The following is a 23,129-nucleotide window of genomic DNA, read 5'->3' as shown; positions in this document are numbered from 1 at the left end:
GCACGCCCTTGATTCATCGCTTACTCGACCGAGTTCCCAGGTCCCGGCGCCTTTGACCTCGACCTCGCCCGCCGAGCTGCCGCAGTTCCCCGCCGCCGAAGACCAAAAAAAAAGCAGGGCCTCTTCCTCCTCGATTTTATTCCCTACTCTTTATATTATCTCGACCAACTTCTCTCCTACTCCCCGTCTTTATTATCCTTGTCCCTCCCCGCCCATCGCTTCGCAGCCTCCGCGATATTTCCTCTTTTCTCCCCTCTCTGGGGAACCCCCCAGCGCCCGGCATGCTCCAAGATACGGCGGCACTCGCTGCGGCCGCAGAGCTCATCGCCTCGCTCGCCTGCGACCCTACCTCTACTTCCACGCCGATATCAGTAGGGCCCGGCTCCAGCATCAAGCTACCGGGCCAGGAGAACCCCCAGAAACGGGCCCTGGAGATTGAGCTGGAGAAGCTCGCCCTACGCATTTCTCAGCTGGAGAGCAGAGCCTCCGTCTCGGCCACGGCCGTCTTCCCGGAGACGCCCAACGAAGTCAACGACACACTATTCAACGATGAGGTTGAAAACGGCGCCCCCCCTGTGGCCCCCCAGCCACGGTTGTCCCAGGCTCAACAAGGTAGCTTGGACAGTCCGATTTTTGTATCCCGCCAGCTGACCAAGGAAGCGCTGCAAGGACTGCGCGATCATGTTGACGACCAGTCCAAGCTCCTAGACAGTCAACGCCAGGAACTCGCTGGCGTCAACGCGCAGTTATTAGAACAGAAACAGCTCCAGGAGCGTGCCCTCCAGATGATCGAGCTGGAGCGGGTAGCCACGCTCGAACGAGAGCTGTGGAAGCATCAGAAAGCCAACGAGGCCTTCCAAAAGGCCCTCCGAGAGATTGGTGAGATTGTCACTGCCGTCGCTCGCGGTGACCTGACCATGAAGGTCCGCATGAACTCCGTCGAAATGGACCCCGAAATCACAACCTTTAAGCGCACCATCAACGCCATGATGGACCAGCTGCAGACCTTTGCCAGCGAAGTGTCTCGTGTCGCTCGCGAGGTCGGAACAGAGGGTCTCCTGGGCGGCCAAGCCCGTATTGGTGGTGTTGACGGTGTATGGAAAGAGTTGACAGACAATGGTATGGCCCTAATCTGCTTTTCTTTTTTTTTCTCACTCTTCTCTCCCCTGCTGCACTCAAGATCGTGGTCAACAACAGCTGACAATTTTTTGATAGTCAACGTAATGGCACAAAATCTCACGGATCAAGGTATGTATAGCGAGACTTGCGTTTTTCTTCTTCTCTGTCCTCTTCCTGCTCCCCCCTTTTCTTCCTACCGTCTTATTTGCTCCCTAAACGACTTTTGGGTCGAGCAAAATAGGATGTTTGAGTACAATGCCTGCATGTGATTTATCTAACACAATGCCACCTAGTGCGAGAAATCGCCTCCGTCACAACAGCTGTCGCTCACGGCGACTTGACAAAGAAGATTGAACGACCAGCAAGAGGAGAGATCTTGCAGTTGCAGCAAACCATCAACACCATGGTGGATCAACTTCGAACATTTGCATCTGAAGTCACGCGCGTAGCAAGAGATGTCGGAACCGAGGGTATCTTAGGTGGTCAAGCTGATGTTGGCGGGGTCAAGGGCATGTGGAATGATCTGACTGTAAACGTCAATGCCATGGCGAACAACTTGACGACCCAGGTGCGAGATATTATTAAGGTCACTACAGCTGTCGCCAAGGGAGACCTCACACAAAAAGTCCAAGCCGAATGCAGAGGAGAAATGTTCAAGCTCAAGTCTACCATCAACTCCATGGTTGATCAGCTGCAGCAATTCGCTCGCGAAGTTACAAAGATTGCCAGAGAAGTCGGAACTGAAGGTCGTCTTGGTGGTCAGGCCACTGTTCATGATGTTGAAGGCACATGGAGAGATCTTACTGAAAACGTCAACGGCATGGCCATGAATCTGACGACACAAGTGCGAGAGATTGCCAAGGTTACCACGGCTGTCGCCAGGGGTGATCTTACCAAGAAGATTGGAGTCGAAGTCAAGGGAGAAATTTTGGAACTCAAGAACACCATCAACCAGATGGTTGACCGCCTGGGCACATTTGCCGTTGAAGTGAGCAAAGTGGCCCGAGAAGTCGGTACAGATGGTACGCTTGGTGGCCAGGCCCAAGTGGCCAATGTTGAGGGCAAGTGGAAGGATCTAACTGAAAATGTCAACACAATGGCGTCGAATCTCACTGTCCAGGTATGTCATGTCACTTCTCCCCTAACTCCAATCGTTCTCTTGAGCGATTGCGACTTGTGTTCATAAGCTAACTGTGTTCTAGGTGCGAAGTATCTCTGCTGTCACACAGGCCATTGCCAACGGAGACATGAGTCAAACAATCGATGTAGAGGCAAATGGTGAGATACAGGTGCTGAAAGAGACCATCAACAACATGGTGTCCCGCTTGTCAAGCTTCTGTTATGAAGTGCAACGAGTTGCCAAAGATGTCGGTGTCGATGGCAAGATGGGAGCTCAAGCCGATGTAGCTGGGCTAAATGGACGATGGAAAGAAATCACTACTGATGTCAACACCATGGCTAGCAACTTGGTAAGCCCGCCGCCTCTGCACTCGCTGAGCGACTGCAAATTTCCCACACTCTCCCTCGAAGGTTCCAAGTGCTAACACATGCTTTAGACTACTCAAGTGCGTGCCTTCTCTGATATCACAAACTTGGCTACGGACGGCGACTTCACCAAGCTTGTCGACGTGGAGGCCTCTGGCGAAATGGACGAGCTCAAGAAGAAGATTAACCAGATGATATCAAATCTGAGAGACAGTATCCAGAGGAACACGCAGGCTCGAGAAGCTGCCGAATTAGCCAACAAGACCAAGTCAGAATTCCTCGCAAACATGTCCCACGAGATTCGAACTCCGATGAACGGTATTATTGGAATGACGCAGCTCACTCTGGACACCGACTTGACCCAATACCAGCGAGAAATGCTAAACATTGTCAATGATCTCGCCAACAGCCTGTTGACCATCATTGACGATATCCTGGATCTGTCGAAGATTGAAGCTAGGAGAATGGTTATTGAAGAAATTCCGTATACGCTGCGAGGCACAGTCTTTAATGCACTAAAGACTCTCGCAGTCAAGGCGAACGAGAAGTTCCTTGATCTTACCTATAAGGTAGACAGCTCCGTGCCTGACTACGTCATCGGAGATTCTTTCCGTCTGAGGCAGATCATCCTCAACCTCGTGGGCAATGCCATCAAGTTCACCGAGCACGGCGAGGTCAGCTTAACTATTCAAGAACAGGAGGATAAGAGGCACGTGGGTCCTGGAGAGTATGCCATTGAATTCATCGTGGAGGACACGGGAATTGGCATTGCTAAGGACAAGCTCAACCTCATCTTCGACACTTTCCAGCAGGCCGATGGTTCAATGACACGCAAGTTTGGTGGAACGGGTCTCGGCTTGTCCATCTCGAAGCGATTCGTCAACCTCATGGGCGGAGACCTTTGGGTTAACAGCGAGGTTGGCAAGGGCAGCGAATTCCACTTTACTTGTCGCGTGAAGCTTGCCGATGTGCACGCAGAAAGCGTTCAGCAGCAACTGAAGCCTTACCGCGGCCACCAGGTCCTCTTTGTCGACAAGTCGCAGTCAAACGCGGCCACACACATTGGAGAAATGCTGGAAGAGATCGGGCTGCACCCCGTTGTCGTTAATTCCGAAAAGAGCTCGGCTCTTACTCGCCTTAAGGAGGGCGGCGCTTTGCCATATGACGCCATCATCGTTGACTCAATTGATACTGCTAGGAGATTGAGAGCGGTAGATGACTTTAAGTACCTCCCTATTGTCCTGTTAGCCCCCGTGGTTCACGTTAGCTTGAAGTCCTGTCTGGACCTGGGTATCACGTCTTACATGACAATGCCTTGCAAGCTGATTGACCTGAGCAACGGCATGATCCCCGCCCTGGAGAACAGAGCCACACCATCTCTCGCGGACGTTACCAAGTCGTTTGAGATCCTCCTCGCTGAGGACAACACGGTCAACCAGAAACTGGCCGTGAAGATTCTTGAAAAATACCACCATGTTGTCACCGTTGTGGGCAACGGCTGGGAGGCTGTTGAAGCCGTGAAGCAGAAGAAGTTTGATGTGATTCTAATGGATGTTCAGATGCCCATCATGGTAAGTAGTAAACCTGGCGCACAACCTATCCAAACTGCTGCCATGAACTAACTCTTTTCAAACAGGGAGGATTTGAGGCCACCGGCAAGATCCGTGAATACGAGCGTGGCATGGGAACACACAGAACTCCCATCATTGCTCTTACAGCCCACGCTATGATGGGTGATCGCGAAAAGTGTATCCAAGCCCAGATGGACGAGTACCTGTCCAAGCCCTTGCAGCAGAACCAGCTCATCCAAACTATTCTCAAGTGCGCCACCCTTGGAGGTGCGCTGCTAGAGAAGAACCGTGAGCGAGAATTGGCGCTGCAAGCGGAAGCCAAGGCATCCGGACGCCTGGAAGGCGAAAGGGGCATGTTGCGCCCAAGCCTCGAGGGCAGATCGTTTACCACCAGGGAGCCCATGACCAAGAACAGGCCATCGCTCACCAAAGCGTCCAGCAAAGCACTGGAAGAGGCGCGAAACGCGGCAGCAGCCAATGCTGGCCTAAGATTCAACGATCTATCTGAGTATGGTACCGATTTGATAGAGGAGCTGGATGACCTAGAGGAAGAGGATACGTTTTCAAAAGCACGCGAGGAACTTGCTGATAGACGAAGCCTCTCGAGCTAAAGAGAGTACGACCCTTGCTTGGGACGGCATGGCCCAAGATGGACGCTGCGCTTGGATTAGTCCGAGAGCGCGTCTTATCAAGTCTACGAGTCTGCCGCTTGACATGAATTTATGAGGACCATGTTGATCATGTCGGATTCCCAGTACTCTTTTTCTTGTTTGGCCATAGTGTTCTTTCTTTCAGAGCATGACTGCTGTTTTTGGGATTTTATCAATATGCTCTCCCCCCTCTTCAACCTACCTGGCGAATACGGTGTTGATATCATGTTGGACGAGAAAAAAAGACGCAACGGTCTTGTCCTGTTTATTTTGGTTCAGTATTAACTTCCCTAATTTCCCTTTGGCTCTCTGTTTTTGGTGTATTTTACCATCATGGTATCTTTTATATCTTTTTGTCCCTCGTCCCCGTCTCTTATACTTGCTTTCCTTTTGCTCTATATTCGCATGGACTCTTTTTTTTCTTCCCTTTTTCCTTTTCCCAGTAACGGATAGGGGGGTCTGCTGGCATATTGCAGTGGCAATAGTACGTAGGGTTTATCATGGAATTACGTGGATGAAATGGCATAGCGAAAGAATCGGTCTTTCTCATCGTTTGGTGCGGAGGAATGGGTGTGTATTTTTCTTGGGTTTCTGTTATCCCCCTTGTTCCATTTTTCTTAAAAAATGCAAGCTGCGGATCTGGACTCTTTCCAACAACAATCGTTGATGGCACGATGTGAAACGAAACTGAAGACGGTTCCCCTTTTCAAGGATTGAGGGTAAATGGACACACACACACACACACGGAGGCGGGTTGGTGGCGGGGGAGACGCCTGAAATTGGAAGAAATAGGATGGAAACGTGGATAAGAGAAAGAGAAAGAGATTTTATTCCTTATTGCTTTTTACAGAGTTATGCCTTTTCTTTCTTTATACGTGTTGAGTGGAGTTTTTGCCTAGTTTTCCTGACCTTTTTTAGCGACGTTAAAAAGACTTGCCATTGTTCTCTTGTCCTTGGAGACGATGGCTCTTTCGTATTGCTCGATTTCTCTTGGATATGAATGAAATTTTTTTTGATGCGTTGGACGTGTAACTCTGGCGTCTAGTGATGTAGTACTACTAGGTGCTAATTATACAGGTTCGTTTCGTATACATGAGGATGTGGAGTGCCATTAGGTATTCAACCAACGTCGTAATCCCGCCTGAAAAAAAAAACTTAAGTGAAACCTACAAAGAACTATAAATCTTACTTTTCAGCCGCTTTACCCTCTCCATCGACCTTTTCCGTGCCCTTGGGCCCCCTTTCTCGCTCGATGTCGTCGAAAGCAGCGAGGATGGCGTCGAGCTTGCTTTCGAGGTTGGTTAGGTTGGCCTCCATTGCCGTGGCGGTTTGCTCGCCTCTGTAGGGAGAGAAAGTCAGGGTCGTGTTATTATTTGATGAGAACAAGTTGATTTTATGTGTGTTAGAGGAGAGGAAGGGTAGGGTGACTTGGTGTAGTTGTGGCAGGGATAAAGGTGAAATGAGATGAACTGTTGTTGAAAGAGATGTATGATGATGGGGAGAGTTTTCAGAGTGTCTTTACCTAGCGAGCTCTCTAAGGGCCTGGAAACATGGGAATTCTTGGTTAGAATAAAAGTCCAAAAGACGAATACGAGTGATGTATCGTGATGGAACATGCCTGAGCGAGATCAACCTCGGGAGCAGCCTCGGCCTGATCCGGCTTACTTGAGTTTGCCTCCGATGACGCAGCCATGGTCTTTTGGGGGACTCTCGAGAGATATAGATGTCCTTGTTCCTTGGAAAAGAGGAAGATGCAAGATGATTAGGTAGTCGATATGATATGCCTTGCTTGCGTCTGCGTCAACGAAAAGCTGCAAGGCTGAGCAGTTATCGCATCGCGGAGTGCAATTCAATGCTCCGTATCGGGTACATGATGCTGGCTGGCTGCCGTTGTACCTGGAAGGCTCACGTGATGCGGGCCTCGAGCAAGGTACCTCTTCCCAGTGGGTTACGAATACTGGAGGTACACACAGCTGGGTGCAGTACCTGACCTGAATGTACCCCCCTGTACCTCTGTAGGTCTCTCACTGTAGCTCATGGTCACCAAATGTCTTATAACAACAACTCCATCGACAGAACAAAGAGGATACGCCCACCGCCTTGATTTCTCTCTCTTTTCTTTTTCTTGTTCGTCTTGTCTTGTCCATCCTCTGTATAGTTTAGTGTACGATGCTACAGGACAGCACAGCACAGCAGCAACCCATCATTAATGACCAGTAATCAAACTACTGCTACTACTCATCTAGTCCTTTTGGTGAGCTTACGGTTCGTGTTCGCTACAGTACATGCACGCTGCAAGCTGTATGTGCTTCATACCAAGATGCATCGCCAACTCACATATCAAAAACACGACAACTCAGCGCTCTCGTTCCCCCTCGCGTCTCGGAACAAGAGGTGACATTGCTACTGCCACTGGCAACAAGGATCCTTGGTGCCGAGCACACACATCAGCTTTTTCAGCTTTGCGCCACGACCAATTGACGCTCCAAGGGGTTGCAGACGGAAGCCGTTCCGTCAGCATGGATGCTCAAGTGCTGCCCGTGTGGGAATAGTGAAATTGTCACCAACTTGCAGCTCTCCTACGGGCGCTTCTGCCCTTTTGCAAGGCGTCCAGAGTCCGGCTAACAGGGCCATTGGCTCGGCAGACGGGACTCGACTCCATCATGCAATGTGCTGTGCTGTGCTGCTGCTGCTGCTGCTGCCGCCGCCGCCAATGTGCCATCGTGATGGGATACCTACCAAACCAAGAGGGCGTCGCTCTCCACCGGGATTTATATATCAAATTCCTCCATTGGGATGACCCGCCTTCTTATATTTAGCCATCTCTTGTCGGGCTATCCGTTGTGCGGCGCATGTCCAAAAGAGCCTGGCTTCATCTCATCTCTCCACCATCGTGACCCGTTCGACGCAAGAGTGTTGTTCCTGTCACTGCCTCGGACGGCCGCAAGAGGGACAAGAGACAAGAGACAAGAGACAAGAGTCTCAGTCCCTTTTCCCGGGGAGCGGATCGGAAGCGAGCTTGGCCAGCCTTTCAACATCTCCTTTGCCAGAGTCTTTGACGGGCCTACATAGCTCAAGCTTCCTCATTTATTCCGTAGCTTTTCGAATACGGAGTCCAGAGTGGTAGAGCCATCACCCAAAGGGACTCCCCTATCAACCTGGGCGAGTACATACAAGGCCAACTCTCAACATTGAGATACCAAACTCGTCTGATGAAGTGCGTTGAAGCCGCTGTCCCTCTCGAGCGGGTGGCTTGGGTGAGGAGGTGCCAGCTTCTGGTGCGCCGTGCCTAGAGTATTACTAGTCTGAGCAACTAAAAGTGTTAGCACCCTGTTAAGCTTCAGACACGCCCCCTCCCATGCAGGTTCGGCGAGTCTAGATTCTAAAAACCCGCAGTCGGCCGCCATTGGCTGTTGCTCTGGCATTCAGCACGCATTTACAGTGCCGTGCCTCGTTCCAAAACGCAGAAGATGGGCATGAAAAAAAAAGGAACGGGATCACCTCGGATGGAGGCGTTGGAAGCTCGACCGTATTCCCACGAGGGCAACGGAGATGATGCCGTTGAGGTGTCCATTTCGCGCCATTCACCGGAGATTGGCCTTGCTGGACAAAACTTTGCAACACGAGAGGGGAAACGGGAAACCCCCTCACGTACAAAACGACGCTGATCGTCCAGATAGTTAGTTACTTCGTACATGTGAATCGAGATGTGAGCCGTCTTGGACTTGTAGTATTCTGACATCATGTATTTTTGGTTTGGCGCGGAATTCTCTCCAGAGTGGATCATCCGGCTTGCTCAATCGACCGATCTACCGCCAGAGTCGAACAAAAGAGACGGGTAGAGAGCTCTTTAAAGATATGCCAACGTCCGTTTCTGGTACTTCATACTGTGGGTATCAATATAGCTTGCTTGGGAAGCCGAAGTACAGTAGCATGGCATGGCTGCTGATCAACTGTGTTAGGCGGAGCCGTGAGATTTTGCCCGTTTTACCAATGGCTCCGTGCCTCGCTCGCTATGTGGTGACAACCGTTGAGCACAAGTTGACGACAGATGGTGATCAGTGAATCCACGCACTGGCCCGAACCTCCGCCCATTACTCATTGGTGTGTGCCCCCGGCATGTAAAATCGAAGCATAGATGGACGGCCTGATTCATGGAAGGGGAACCACCTCGACGGGATCGAGATCTCCATCTTTTCTTGTCCCATTTTACGCAGTTTCCCATACCTATGGGTGCCGGCCTTGGAAAATGTGTGCCCTTCTGGAGGTGTGGGCTTGCATGGTCCTGACTTGGGTCTGTGGATGGATATTTCTGCTGCGGTAAGGCGACTCCTCACCGATTTGTGCGGCACAAAGAGCTGATTTCTGACCTGCAATCGCAAAACGATTGATCCCCAACCCTCTTCCCTTCAGCCCAGTTCGCTCTTGATTTCCAAAGATGGATATGTATCAAAAGGGCTCGGGTCGTGTTTTCTCCCTTCTCAGCAACGTGGCCGTAGTCGCTATCCGTGGCGGGAATGTATGTACCGCTGCCCCATTTTAGCAAAGCCTACCTTATCTTTCCGGTAAAACTGGTTTGTCTTGGAGCTTGTATTCGTTTGAGACAGCTGCCGGCGACTCTTTTTTTCTCTCTTCTTCTTCTTTCTTTTTTTTCTCCCGATGCTCTCATTCGCCTCCTTTGCTCTCACCCCTTGCTCTCTTGATCCGCTCTGCAGTACAGGGTCTTGGATGCCCGCGCAGGCCTTCAAGTGGTAATCCTCGTCGTAGGGGGGAAAAGTAAGGAGAAGCGTCTGACCTTGACACACCCATAGTGGCGTGACCCCAATCCGATTCCCAGGTTCCAGCCAGATTCACAGCGCTCCGCGCAAGGGCTCGCCGTCCTGATTAGTTCCCTCGTAGTGCCGGCATGGGGCCAAGTTCCAAACGCGACGCCCCGGCGTTTGTGACGTAGCACTGAGCTGCGGCTGTGATAGGACACTTTGTCGCCTCCATCGACTCACCCGGTGCCTGGCCCAATCCGCGGTCGCCCTCCACTCTTTTCCTTGCCTAGCTATCCACTGGACTTGAGCCACGAGCCCAAACAACTTCAGGGATCGAGATCGCTGGCCGTTCAGGGCCAATGCCATGATCCGACGACAGCCAGTCACCCGAATTGCAGCCCGCCGCCCCAACCCTACATGTGAGTCTGTTGCGGATTGGCTTGCGGCGCCGGAGGGGCCTAACCTTGTAGCCAAGCTAGTTTAGCTTCTCAACTGATGAACCATGTCGTGTCGTTGCTTTTTCTTCTCGCCCCCTTTCCCCCTCCAGAGTAAGCACAAGTGCCATTCTCGGTCTCAGCTAAGCGGCGCTGTTGGAGGAAGGAGGAGGTGCAATATCTCGTAAATGGAGGTGGTATTCCGTCTGCCGGAAGGAGTAGAGTTGGAACGTTCAGCGGCTCGCGGCGCCAATAAGCATGAAACCGAGTCCCAAAGGAGACAAAGAGACATTTGATAGGTACTTGTAATCCTTTTGATCCCCTGCCTATGTAGCCCCTTCGTTAGCTCTCTTTTCAGCTCGTCTCATCGCACTTTGAATGTCCCGTAGATGGCATACGATTACTTGTGGCTCGTATGGACGGGACGGGCTGGGGGAGCATCTGGTAGTGGGCCGACTTTGTGGTACCAAGAGCCGCCTGGATCAAGGCCCTGCTTTTTGCCCTGCTGCGGCCTTGCAAGCACACTCGTACTTACCTGTACAAGCGAGCACTTATTCGCAGTACGGCATTTGCCCTTGTTTCCTTTTATAACGAAACAGGGAGCAACTGTGAGCACAGTTCTTCTGGGACCGTAAAGATCTGTACTTGGGACAAAGTACAGACGCCCATCTCATGATTGATGACGGCCCTCTGCAGCATTGCTCTGTAGTGTAGTACTCGTAGTACCAGGTCTCAAAGAAGCTCACTCATACCCTGTCTTTAGATGTTCCACTTGCACAGCTAGACAGGCAGCATATGCACAGGTGGTGTTGTGTCAAGCTTTCTTCGATCTTGATGGAGATAGGCACCTCGGCCCTATTAGCTGCTGGCCGTTGGAGTTCATGCTCGGGTTAATTAGTTGTTAGCTGTAGCACCCTCTGACGCCTCCATTCTGGGTTACATCCACCCTCGTCACGGCTCCTCACTTGTGCCGTATTTGTAGCTGCGTGAGACCAAAATACTATGGGCTCCTCTGCCAACATCTCGTGTCGTTACGCCAGCTTTGGGTGTTCCCCCCAGCTAGGGCTGCTAGTCAAAAACACTGTGGTCCCGTCTTGTTGGTCTGCTTGCAGTAGCCGCTCGTGGAGAACAGCTCCCAGTTCCGATCCCTCACTTCGCTGCCGATTTCCCCTAGCCGTCATTTAGTGGTCCTGATCGAACAACGCTTGCCTTCATCACCGTGTCGTCGGTTTCGACTCGGCCCTGGAGAGGTACGAGTACAGACCAGGTTCTCTGATAGCGGCACGCCTACCCTCGGCATGCCCTGCACTTAATGCATCCTGTGCAAAGGCGCAGTGAGAGGCCCCAGTACGTCGTCCCTCCCTTTCTTTTCCATCCCAAATCCCGTGCCGTTTCTCTCTTTTGCATGGGGGGTCCCGTACCTTTTTCTTTTTGGTTTCCTTTCCCCATAACAAAATTTCTTCCCCCAACTCTCTCTGCCTACCCCCCCATTTGCTCAACCCTAGCCAAGTTGGATAACCTTTTGTTGGTTCTGGGGCCCACGGCGGAAGAAGAGGAAGACGGAAGAAGAAGAAAAAAAAGGGTACATCCATACGTACAGTGCCGTGGAGCCTGTTGAAAAACCTTGCCATTGCGTTCAAGGAGAGGTGCTGACAAGCAGAGTAGCCATCATAGCACCGGCTCCGTACTCTGTACATACCGAACCTTAACCAGTCCCATGTCTGTAATGCCGTGAGAGTGTCCGGACATGGTTGTATCTTTTCATCTTTAACGACCAATCTCGATTTCTCTCCTCATTGCGATCTCCGCTTACGCGTTTCCGGAAGGCCATTGGCCACTTGTTGCCGCCTTTATTGTATCATTTGGCAGGAAGAGAGTCATTTATTCCCAGTCTTGACATCTGAGAGCAGCCGAGGCGCCCTTGGTCTTTGTTTTCCCACTCGCCCGAGTGTCATTTGGACCGACGTCTCAAGTGTCCCATCCCGTTGATTGCCCTGCTGTCGCAGATCGAGATGATCGATTCTGCCACTTAGGGTGGCGAAGCTTGCTGGATATAGCTCGCTTAATTCTCGCCTTTGCTCTTAATATCAAGTCTTCCAAGTCGTACGCCCGTACTCTCTCGCGGGCGTGCTGGCTTCGAGCTGTTCTTTCCGGCAGGCTTGTGTCATCGGTCGAGATTGGCCACAGTTCTCTCAACTTGACAAACATTGACAAGGGTTATCATACCTTAACCACTTCATTGGCTAGAACTTGACATCTTAGCCTGATAAATGAAGAATTCACTTGATGCTTTGGGTCCTTTCATCTCTTTTCGATCCCGCAATCCATGGTAAATCCTGACAGAAAGTTGTTTGCCACTGTTTGCCGATTCATTCGCACGCCACCACGCCAAGCTCATTTCCTGCAAACCCAGCTAATCGACCACGCTCACTGCGATAACAACCCCCAAGGACGAGCACGACTTTCTGTCGAAGGGCACATTTATTACGCGAGAAAGCCCGTGCCCGTACTGGATCCTAAGCTGTCAATCCGCCGCCGTACCACTCGATTCATATTACCATTCACCAACTACACCCACGCCTTATCGATCGCGGAAATCGAACCTCGGGTCTCCGCAACTACTAGAATTAAATGTTAGAACATCAGGATCATAACTTCATCAAGAAAACGCATAGCTCTGAGTCCAAGAATGCAGCCCGGCCGTATGAGCCAGGAGCTGGAGGCTATCTTCAGGGAGCTTGGTATCGTCCAGTATCTCGACACGTTTGTGGAGCAAGGCTTTGATACTTGGGAAACCATTCTCGATATACAAGAGTCTGATCTGTGGGTAAATCAGGTTGATTGTTTGCCTCCGCAGGGCTAACTGTCGTGTTAGTGATACTTTAGGGGTCAAGCTAGGCCATCGCAGAGTATGTATAACAACCATTACCCGAAAGCAACAGGAGATTGCTAACCGTATGCGCTCCCAGAAACTTCAGCGGCGAATTGCCAACGCAAGGGGAATCGATCCTAGTATCTCACTCTCATCCATAAAATCCACCTCGGAGGAACCAAAACTTGATGGAGCTCATAAAAAGAGAGAGCCTCCTAGCCAAGGCGGAGATAGCATTATAGTTCCGAAGCGCAAATATCGGCGACATCCCAAGGTAAAATTGTGCGAAGAAGCGTCCTGGCGAGAATGAATATGCTAACCTCGGTGCTTAGCCCGATGAGCATGCACCTGAACGACCCATGTCCGCATATGTGCTCTTCTCAAATAGTGAGTTTCAGATATTGTGCCCTGCTGCTCTCTGTTGGGCAAAACAGGACGCAGTTGTTAATCGATTATCGCAGAGTTGAGGGAAAACTTGAAAGGAGACCGCAGTCTTTCGTTCACAGAAATAGCCAAGCTAGTCGGAGAAAATTGGCAGAGCCTCCCATTAGAAGAGAGGGAGATATATGAAGCCCAGGCAAGAGCCAGCAAAGAGCGATTTTACCGCGAGATGGCAGTCTACAAAGAGACGCCCGAATACCGCAAGTATTTGGAATATCTCGAAGAATTCAACGAGAAGCAAGCCAAACCTAATCAAGGTATGTATCTGCTGTTGGAAAGGAGCAGTGTACTCTTTGATTTCCCTCTCACCACTCTTGTCCAACCGGAGCTGATTGATTCCAAACTAGGCAACGAGGATGCCAAACGAGCAAGACTGGAGAAGAATGAACTCTTGCACGGGAGTAGTAGTGCCGGAAGTAGCACCGTGGGCAGCAGCACAGCGATGGGTGGCTCAACATCAACTATCAGTGGCAGCAGCAGTGAGAGAATGCGTGAAAGTGAATCTCGAGAGCCCCCGAATCTTCGGCATAACAGTGGGAACTCGATCTTGTCTGCTTCGGACTCGCAGCATTCTCCGGTAGCCTCGATGCCATCTCCAGCGGCGACACACTTTGACGTCGACATGACCGCGAAAAACAAGTCAAGCCATTTGCGAAGAGGCTCCTCGTCATTAAGGGGAATAGCACACCAAGCCGATGTACCACAGCCATACTTACCACCACTTGCGGATATGTTGGCCCCCGGACAAAGGAAAACAAGCGGCCCGGTGACTGAGAATGCCGGGTTTATGCATGGCTTTGCAACAGCTAACCCCAGAATGCCTGTATCCCACGGAACACACTCGCTGCCACTCGCTCCAGTACCGCCACTCTACCATGAGGCGTCCTCCAGTGGCAGCAGCGTACCGACAACGTCAAGCCTAGTTAGTCGTAAATTGAGCGATGGTCATCTGTCAATCCATGCACTATTGTCAGACCATGATCAAACTCCTCACCACAGAGACGAGAGCCCGTCGTATACGACTAGCTACGTTGCTAGTCCAGTCGAGCGAGGGAGGTCAGCCTTTGGACAATTTCAGGGTCCTAAGGGATACGGTACCGAGTCCTTTCGAACTGACAAGTCTTTGTAGAGACGCAACTAATACGAGTTGTTAAAAGGATTCCAGACAGCTTCCTCTGCCTTTCAAAACATGAAAGTCGAGGAGACAAGCGATGGCGACGTGCTGATGACTTCAGCCGATGCACCGCTTTCTAGCTCCAACACCATTGAGGTAGGTGGGCTTGATGGGGTGAATGCTTTATTAAAAGCTGGTGAAATATTCGGCAATCACGGTCGTACTTGAATTGGCAATCTTTTGACCAAGACCCTTCTCCCTTGGCACCAATTTGGTTGAACCACCATGTACTGGGTAGCTGATCATGGTGATCACACGGAGCTGCCATCAGGAGGCAAATTGTGGAAAGTCGTTTTGATTCCATTCATTTCCTGCCTGGTTTTGTTTCCTGCCTGGTTCGCGGATGTCTTGCGCATCTTCGAAGCTCTGTTCATATACCCATGACCATTTTATTCTCATTTTATCTGTTGTGTTGGAGATGTGGTTTCATAATTTTCTTTTCTTTTTTTCGTTTCTTACATCTTGCATCTCGATTGTAGGAAGTGGCTCCTCACGCTTTGGCCGAGAACTGTAAATGGATCTGGTTGGGAAACTTGGGAGATGACGGGAAGCTGGCGTTGATGGAAAGGTCGATTCTGGTCGTTTACCATAGGACCCAAGCTTTTAGGGAAAAGCCCTCGGGGATTGTGACGGATTTTGTTCTTTTTCTTTTCTTTTCTTTTCTTCTCTTTTGCTCTTTTCTTTTGAGCTTCTGGCATTAAAGACTAACATGTTGGGAGAACGGAAATGGCTTCTGCGAAGAGTATTTGCTGCGCTCTGCTTTATTATTCATTCAGTAAGAGAGCCAATGGTAGGGATTTCAGGATATTATCTGGCGTTGAGTATTAAATTGATAATGGGACCGAGGGTTGAAAATTCGCAAAGTCGTTCGTTGAGATGTGTGGGTGAGATGACCTTGGTATGCAAAGAGGAAGAGATTGTGCACATTTCTGAGCCGAGATCAACATGGAAGTCATGTGCCCTCCTCTTTACCTTAGTACCTACCTGTAAGTACTAATACACCGGCAGCTGCCATTGTGAATGTTCAGAAAGTGCGAGGCAGGCAGGAGCTCTTAGAGGTACCTAATGCCCCTGGATCCACCTTCAGAGGTATTTGCGAGTATTTTATTACTAACCTGTAGGTACCTAGTATTTTGTATAACCTGAAGCTTTGGTACCTACTGAGACAGCTCGAACATGCGCCTTGACTGGTAATAAGAATACGGAGTGTAATAAAAGATGTGGAATCATCATGTAAATCATTACAAGTCGCAAACTAGTCATCATGCCGTCTCCCCAAACGTATAGTTCAAATAAGCCACGCCACCCGCCTCCATGTCTAATTTATGCATTACAACGAATTTCACACGGCGCCTTCTGTCAGATCAGCAGTCCAGTCCTTTCGAATGTCCAGCTCACTCAGCCCCTCCGTATTTTCAATCACAAGACCCTTTTCGTTTGCCAAGTGAAGCAGGCAAATGAAACAATACGATGTGGAGATGTCGGCCATGGCAGGCTTCGGATATACCGATTGTAGTGAGTTCATCACCTCGGTAAACTTGAGAGTGGTATTATCCTCCGGATTGGGCGGTGATTGCCTTGGTCCGTTTGATGGCTCTGGCGGCTCAGCAGATTTCTATAGCCCATGGTTGTCAGTATCGCGAATAAATGGATATCAATAAAACTATACGTACCTCCAGTTCTTCTAGGCCCATGCCCTTCCAGAGTTCCTCCTTCAGTCGTCGCACGTCTACCTTCTTTGCGACTCTGGCATACTGAACATATTCAGGACGTAGACGGCGCGTTTGCGTGATGAGCTGCGTGCCAAAGGCGCCCATAGTGTTCATAGTCTCCCCGTTGAGCATAGCCGTCACAGCCCCTTCCGTCATGCCCGCATCCCCTTCGGCACCCGGTGAAAGATGTTCTCGGGCATCTGAAAACTCAAGGTCATCATCGTCTCCGTCATCGCCACCAGGGAATGGCAGGCCATCGTCGTCTTGGAAGAAGTTGGCATCGTAATCGCCCTCTGGTAGAGCAGCATCCTCTGGGGCCTTTTGCTGTGCCCAAAAGGCCTCGTCAAGCTCCCCTGCTGGCTGGTGATCGTCGTCTTGAGAGCCATAGCCTTGGCCACTTTTCCGTGAGCCGAACCCTGTCCGTTTTGAAGCCAGGCGAGCCTTGGGTTTGAGGAAGAGATTCAGTAAGACCTTTGAACTGAAATGCTTGTCATCTGGAAGTAAGTTTCGAGATTTTGATTTCCAGTCCTTTTTGGGTAGGCAGACAGCCGAGTTGCTGGATGCTTGTGTGTAGATGACGTCTGACTGGCTGGGACTGAGAGACGAAAGGAAATCGATTTCGAATGGCTCCTTTTCCTTGCGCTTCTTTGTCTCTCCTGCTGGCTTGTTGACATCTTTGATCTTGCGGATCCTCCAATGCTCGGCACTAGTCCAGTTCTTCTGCAGAGCTTGGTCGAAGAAGCTCAATATATCCTGATGCATCTTGTCTGCATTTTCCGGCTTGGCCATGGACACGATATACTCGCCGTTTTCATCAAAGCCTTCTCCCTCTCCACCTTCTTCGCTAGTCATACCAGCGTCGTACACACGCATTTGAGGTTCGAGAGCGGCCTCCTTGGCCCAGGCTTCACCGCCTTCACCGAAAGCAACATCTCCAAGCGTATCGAAGTTGCCAAGGCCCAGGTCGTCGTCGTCAAAGCCGACTGGGGCATCTTCATCGATGAATATGCCGGATTTATTCGCATGGGTGTCGGAGCTCTTGTGTTCCTGGTCTTGTCTCCAGTCTTCCGGAGCCTTAAGGAAGGGAATGTCCATAGAGCCGGAGGGGTCGCCCAGCTCAAAACTCTTTAGAGACGGGCAAATATCAAGCTCATCCAGAAGGCCGAGGTCGGGGAAGAACCGCTGGCCGAGGGCTGAAACGTCAATCTCTATGTCGGCATCATCCACCTCCTCTTGGGCCTGACTCTTGCGTTGGTCTTTCTCTACATGGCTGCGTTGGTCGTGTTCCATATCTATATCCCCATCCCCATCCCTTTCCCTTTCCCCCTCTTCAGCCTCGGCTTCGACCTCGACCTCATCTTCGTCCTCATCCCCTTGATTCTCTTTGTTCTTTTCATCTGCATCACCGGTATCATCGCTACTGTCAAAGACAATTCGGCCCTGCGAGTCAATCATCAGGTGGTTAAGCAGTAGACCTTTGGCGCCTCCCTCGTCGAAATCGGCAGAGGCCTTCTTGAAAAGGGGATCGACGGCGAATTCAAGCTCGAATTTCTTGAGCTGCAGGGAGGCGAATGACGGCGCTAGTGTTGCTTCGGATGACCTCTGTGCCTGTAAGATAGGGCAAGCCGGTTAGCCTACGAAGGGGGATATTCATAACTCTTCCATTGCTTCTGCTTCTGCTTCTTACCTTCTTCTTCGTCTTCTTCTTGACATTGCCATCCTCATCAACCTCTTCTTCGCTCTCTTCACCTTCGCCGGCGCCATCTTCAGCATCGCGGTCCTTCTTTTTATTATTGCTATCTGCCAAACCACTCAGCAGCTTGCCGGTCTCGGTTGCGACGCTGTCGATTCGATTGGTGTAAATCTTGACGCATCCATCAAGCGTGCAGCTCGCTTTCTGGAAATTGACGCCGTCACCCTCCTTGAGCAGAGACATGTCGTGAAAGTAGTCGATGAGGGCAAAGTTCCATGAGTTGGTGGCATTGATCTTGTTGTCTGTGGCCATCTTCATCCACTCTTCAAAGTTGGCTAGGATGGGAACACGCTTCATCGGCGTCACGGACACGCCTCCAACCATGATGGGATCATCGTCATCCAGCCCTCTTGTCCCCCGGGGCGTGTTGGGATCTTGTGAACCATTGTCAAATCCTCCAATCCCCAGGCTGTTGCGCGGGGTGGCCGCCCTCTTGATCTCCTTTATCTGCTTTTCCTGAAGCGCTTTTCGGTTGTTCATCCGCTGGCCCTTTTCTTGTGCATCGTCGTTGAGGGGGATTCTATCGTTCATCATTGGTATAAATGCCCGGCGACGCGGGGTTTGGGCTTTGGGGTTCACGAGATGCTGCTTACTTGATGGGAGATTTGAATGGCGACCCCGAGATGTTGGTCGATGACGACTTTGCGCCACCAGCGCGTGGCATCTGAGCAATCCGAGGCATTTTCGGAGTCGGGGTCGTCGCCGATTTTGCGTAGGGTTTGTTCGAATGTATCCGAGGCAAAGCCTCTGCCGCGTGTCGTCTCGGGCCAAGTATTTTTTGTTTACTGTTGACTTTCGTGAAGCAACACGAACTACCGGGTGTCTGCGAAACCCCACCTTGGCTGGCCAACCAAATGCTGCGATTGGAAAGCCACCTGCGCCACGCGCCACACTTGGCTGAAGTTTGTAGCTACGCGACAACGGCAAGCAGGTACAGGTACTCGACTGTAGATGCCTGGTACCTCTTGTTCCTCTTGTTCCTCTTGTTCCTGGGGCAAACAGTCAGAACTCAATAGGCAAAGTTGCCGCCTGCACAGCCATTGTATCACCATCAAGATCTCGCACATGATGTACCTGTGGCTTTCTTTGGCCGGTCTGGCTTTGTTCTCGACCGGCTCTTCTAAATGTACCACCAATCCAGGTTAAACACGATGGTCAAAGGCACAAAGCCCAATAAGTGCTCGATGTGAGCTGGCACATGTACATACTCCGTGCCACCAATGAACTGCAGCCACATTGGGTGCCGGTACTGGAAGGTAACTGGGAGTAGCCCCAGAATCCTTAACTGTCTGCAAGACTCCCGCATTGTCTTCAGCAGGGCCTTTAGCACTGTCGGAGCACAGAAAAAGTCCCCTGGAAATTTGCACCGCCACCGAGGCGTCACAAAGGCATGGACTAGCGCAACGGACGTCATTGAATATCATGTCACAGCACCCGCAACTTGCAACCCACAACCGATGAGACGCTCATGACCATCGCATTGCACGACCAAACTCCAAGATCGCTTCCCGCAACTCGTCCGACGCAATCTTGCGATATGTCGATGCGACCAGCATGCGGACAACAAACGCCAGACGGGGCCGTTTGAGCTTCCGGCCCTTTTACACCACGGTACTGCTGTTGTCTCTGCTGGCCGCGTACTCTTTCTTGGCACACACATACGATCAGCATCAGCGTCATCATGGCCATGGCCACGGCAGCCTGGAGCTGTTGAGACGATCCGACGAAGAGCCCGAGTGCCGTCAAGTGCACACTGCCAAAGATCAGTGCGCCTTTGTAAAAGCATATTGCCTCGACGAAGATGCCGGCCTTCTTCCCTATCTCGAGCTCTATTACTGCAGGCTGGGCAAAGCGCAGCCCTTTGCCTTTGTCCTTTTGGTGACCTGGCTGGGGCTCTTGTTTACTACTATTGGCATCGCGGCGAGCGACTTCTTCAGCGTCAATCTCAGCACCATCGCAACCATCCTGGGCCTCAGTGAGAGTCTTGCAGGCGTCACGTTCCTCGCCTTTGGAAATGGATCCCCCGATGTCTTCAGCACCTTTGCAGCCATGAGCTCCAACAGCGCGAGCATGGCCGTCGGCGAACTCATCGGCGCTGCCAGCTTCATCACGGGCGTGGTGGCCGGGTCCATGGCCCTGGTCAGAGAGTTCAGAGTGGATCGTCGGACATATGCCAGAGACATTTGCTTCTTTATTGTTGCGGTTGCCTTTACCATGGGCTTCTTGGCCGATGGAGAACTGCGTTTCTGGGAATGCTGCGCCATGATTGGATATTACGTACTCTATGTCGTGACAGTTGTCGGATGCCATTGGTATATTACGAGGCGAAAGCGGAGGCTGCGCAGAGAAGGGGAGGCTCGTAGCAACTTCTATGGGCTAACAGGCCATAGCGGCGATGAGCTGGCTGGCGAGCCTTACCGAGACGATCCCGACGATACGAGCCAAGAAGGAAGCCGACATGCGCCAAGCGCTGTTGCAGAGAGTATCCTCTCTGCTTTGGAGCGCGGCCCCATTATAGAGGTTGACGGCCAGGGCGCTGAGACGCCTAGGAGCGTTGACAGCGAAGAAACGGATGAGGACCACGAAAGAATGGTTGTGGCAGAGGTGACGCGAAGCATGCGAGTCTTGCGCCCCCAGGGCGGGCGAAGGAACACACTCACACCGATTCGGCCGAGTTTGATTGGAGCGTTGGAGTTTAGATCTGCCTTGGCACACTTGCAGCGGGAGAGCAACCATCAGCTTTCTCCAATCCCGGCCCGGAGCTACTCTGAAAACCACGTTTACAGAGGGCGGAGAGGTAGCACGAGCGCCATCTCTGACCTGCTACCTTCCGACCCAGCCGATGTCTCCGCCCGTGATGATGCCGCCGCCAATGGGAGGGAGAGGGCTAGGTCGCACGGAACTGCTCCTGCCTCGGCATCTGTGCCCCAAGATCTGTTGGGGGTCGTGCGAGAAAGGTCAGATTCCAGTCTGTTGTCCGCCCAAGATGGAGCAGCCAGCCAAAGGACGGCAAGCCCTGCCCCGTCGTATCAAATTGGTGGAAAACTGGCGCCTCCTCCAGTCGACTTACCTGGGTCAGCGGCTGGTGGTCATCACCGGCAATCACAGCTCGCGCCCCGGCTTCAACTGCAGATACCCAGCCGACGTGGTAGCTTGAGCAGTCCGACGTCGCCTGTGATGCCTTTCCCTCAATACACAGATTCCCCCATGCTGATCTCGCCAAATACGCAAGTCGAACCGGCTGGGTTTAGCATGCTTCCTCCACCTTCGGCCACTGTTCGTGAAAGCCCCTTTGCTGGGTTTGGCAGCGCCGAGACTGTATCACGACCGGTAACATGGTGGCCATACTCGGTTCTTCCAGCGCCACATGTTCTCCTCGCTACCCTGTTCCCAACGTTGCAAGGGTGGAGAGAAAAAGCACTTTGGGACAAGGCTATCAGCATCATATCTGTACCGAGTATCTTCCTATTGGTCATAACGCTACCGGTTGTTGAGTCAGAGACGACGGCAGGGGAAGTCGAGTCTTTGGACGATGCCCGTACCTATCATTCGAGTCTTGTGGCTCCACCCATTTCGATCCAGTCAGGAGAAATCGAACCTGAGAATGAGTGGAATCGGTTTCGGAGATATTCGCTACATAGCAGAAATAGTGATGCCATGACTGGGAGTGTTCAGACACCTCTCTTGGCGCTGCCAAATGAAGACACGTTGGTTATATCTCCCCACACTCGAGGGCCAGGCGCGCCCAAACCTTTGTCCGAAGTTCGGTCCATCAGCCAGGAGAGCGAGGAAAAATTGGGATGGAACCGATGGCTTGTCTGCCTCCAACTCTTCATGGGGCCGCTGTTTGCCGTCGTTATTCTTTGGGCAAACATCTCCGAGGACTGGGAGAAGCCAGGGGCCATGTTGGTGCGCATGATATTATGGACGCTTTTAGGATCGCTCATACTGCTGGGGGCTTTGCTTCTGCTTACCTCGGAGCAGAAGCGACCCGAGTACCACTTTTTGTTTTGCTTCTTGGGATTCATCATCAGCATAGCTTGGATTTCAACGGTGGCGGGCGAAGTTGTCGGTGTTTTGAAGACTTTTGGCGTGGTCCTCGGCATTTCCGAGGCTTTACTCGGACTCACCATTTTCGCAGCTGGCAACAGTGTGGGCGACTTGGTGGCTGATATTACAGTGGCCCGACTTGGATATCCCGTCATGGCATTGTGAGTACAAGTAGAACCCCTATTCTTCTTTGTGAATAATTGCTGACTGTGTGCTTCTCCGTTGTAGGTCTGCTTGCTTTGGTGGGCCAATGCTCAATATTCTACTTGGAATAGGCGTGGGAGGCGTCCTGATGATGGTTCAAGACGCAAATCGCCACCAGCATAAGCACCCAGGAGACGATTACGCATACAAACCGTACCGCATCCAGATAGGGGGGACGTTGATGGTATCGTCCATTACACTTCTCGTGATTCTGGTTGGCCTGCTGATTGCTGTGCCTCTGAACAAGTGGATTCTGAGCCGCAGAATCGGCTGGGCACTGATTGCGATCTGGGTGGCTAGCACGGTGGCCAACGTCATTGTCGAACTTACAGGCGCAATAGGGGATATTTCTTGACTACTGTGATGGAGGGGGATTGTATAGTATGTGCTCGCCTTTTTGGAGGGCCTGTATGGGAAGTGATTTTTTGATGGGGGTATGACGTTACGGGACCGAGGATATGGATTTGATGCATCATTACGAGCGTAAGCATGAGCATGATGATGAGCATGGCATGAGCTTTTTGAAGCATTTTTACTTGTACAACATTCGTTTTATGTTTACCGTTTTGTTTCTGTTGAGTACTAAGGTAGATGGTATAGGGGATAGCGGTGGAACATTTGTAGGTATAGCAGCGCATATAATATACGAAAGTGATGGACGTCAACGCCCGAATTGAGAACATCGCCATACCAACCTAGAAGAGGTAGAGGTACTACAAACAGCATTCAAGCTCTGGAGAAGTTACAAAAGATTCACCGAGTTCCAATGGGATCTCAATCTCGATATTGCGCCCTCGTATTCACCCCGCCAAATGTAATCATGGAGATACTACACGTCCGCCTTTGCCTCGAAGATTCCTGCTCGGCTGTTCGTATTCATCTACGAGTACACCATCCATCAGTC

At 51.3% G+C, this 23,129-nt stretch overlaps 4 protein-coding genes across 4 annotated transcripts; 3 read left to right on the top strand and 1 right to left on the bottom strand.

The window, feature by feature from the left end:
• Positions 1-281: 281 nt before the first annotated feature.
• Triagg1_3043 (uncharacterized protein) lies at positions 282-4,786 on the top strand (the record flags this gene model as incomplete). The annotated part of the gene is made up of 6 exons (XM_062897292.1): positions 282-1,119; positions 1,216-1,248; positions 1,413-2,239; positions 2,322-2,588; positions 2,676-4,175; positions 4,241-4,786. The coding sequence occupies 6 exons, from the start codon at positions 282-284 to the stop codon at positions 4,784-4,786; spliced, it is 4,011 nt and encodes a 1,336-aa protein (XP_062758110.1).
• A 7,922-nt stretch (positions 4,787-12,708) lies between these two features.
• Positions 12,709-14,461, top strand: Triagg1_3042 (transcriptional regulator family: HMG; the record flags this gene model as incomplete). The annotated part of the gene is made up of 5 exons (XM_062897291.1): positions 12,709-12,842; positions 12,895-12,928; positions 12,989-13,165; positions 13,224-13,278; positions 13,353-14,461. The coding sequence occupies 5 exons, from the start codon at positions 12,709-12,711 to the stop codon at positions 14,459-14,461; spliced, it is 1,509 nt and encodes a 502-aa protein (XP_062758109.1).
• A 1,387-nt stretch (positions 14,462-15,848) lies between these two features.
• Triagg1_3041 (uncharacterized protein) lies at positions 15,849-18,653 on the bottom strand (the record flags this gene model as incomplete). The annotated part of the gene is made up of 4 exons (XM_062897290.1): positions 15,849-16,121; positions 16,180-17,826; positions 17,906-18,491; positions 18,565-18,653. 4 exons carry the CDS (start codon positions 18,651-18,653, stop codon positions 15,849-15,851), a joined length of 2,595 nt encoding a protein of 864 aa, XP_062758108.1.
• An 872-nt stretch (positions 18,654-19,525) lies between these two features.
• On the top strand, positions 19,526-22,580 carry Triagg1_3040 (uncharacterized protein; the record flags this gene model as incomplete). Its single annotated transcript, XM_062897289.1, has 2 exons — positions 19,526-22,182; positions 22,250-22,580. The coding sequence occupies 2 exons, from the start codon at positions 19,526-19,528 to the stop codon at positions 22,578-22,580; spliced, it is 2,988 nt and encodes a 995-aa protein (XP_062758107.1).
• Between the last annotated feature and the right edge of the window lie 549 nt (positions 22,581-23,129).

The sequence above is a fragment of the Trichoderma aggressivum genome, assembly GCF_033847375.1.
Source record: "Trichoderma aggressivum f. europaeum strain CBS 100526 chromosome Unknown scaffold_008, whole genome shotgun sequence".
NCBI classification, from domain to species: Eukaryota; Fungi; Ascomycota; class Sordariomycetes; order Hypocreales; family Hypocreaceae; genus Trichoderma; species Trichoderma aggressivum.
The sequence above is the reverse complement of the archived record's forward strand: the minus strand, read 5'-3'. Positions and strand labels throughout refer to the sequence as shown.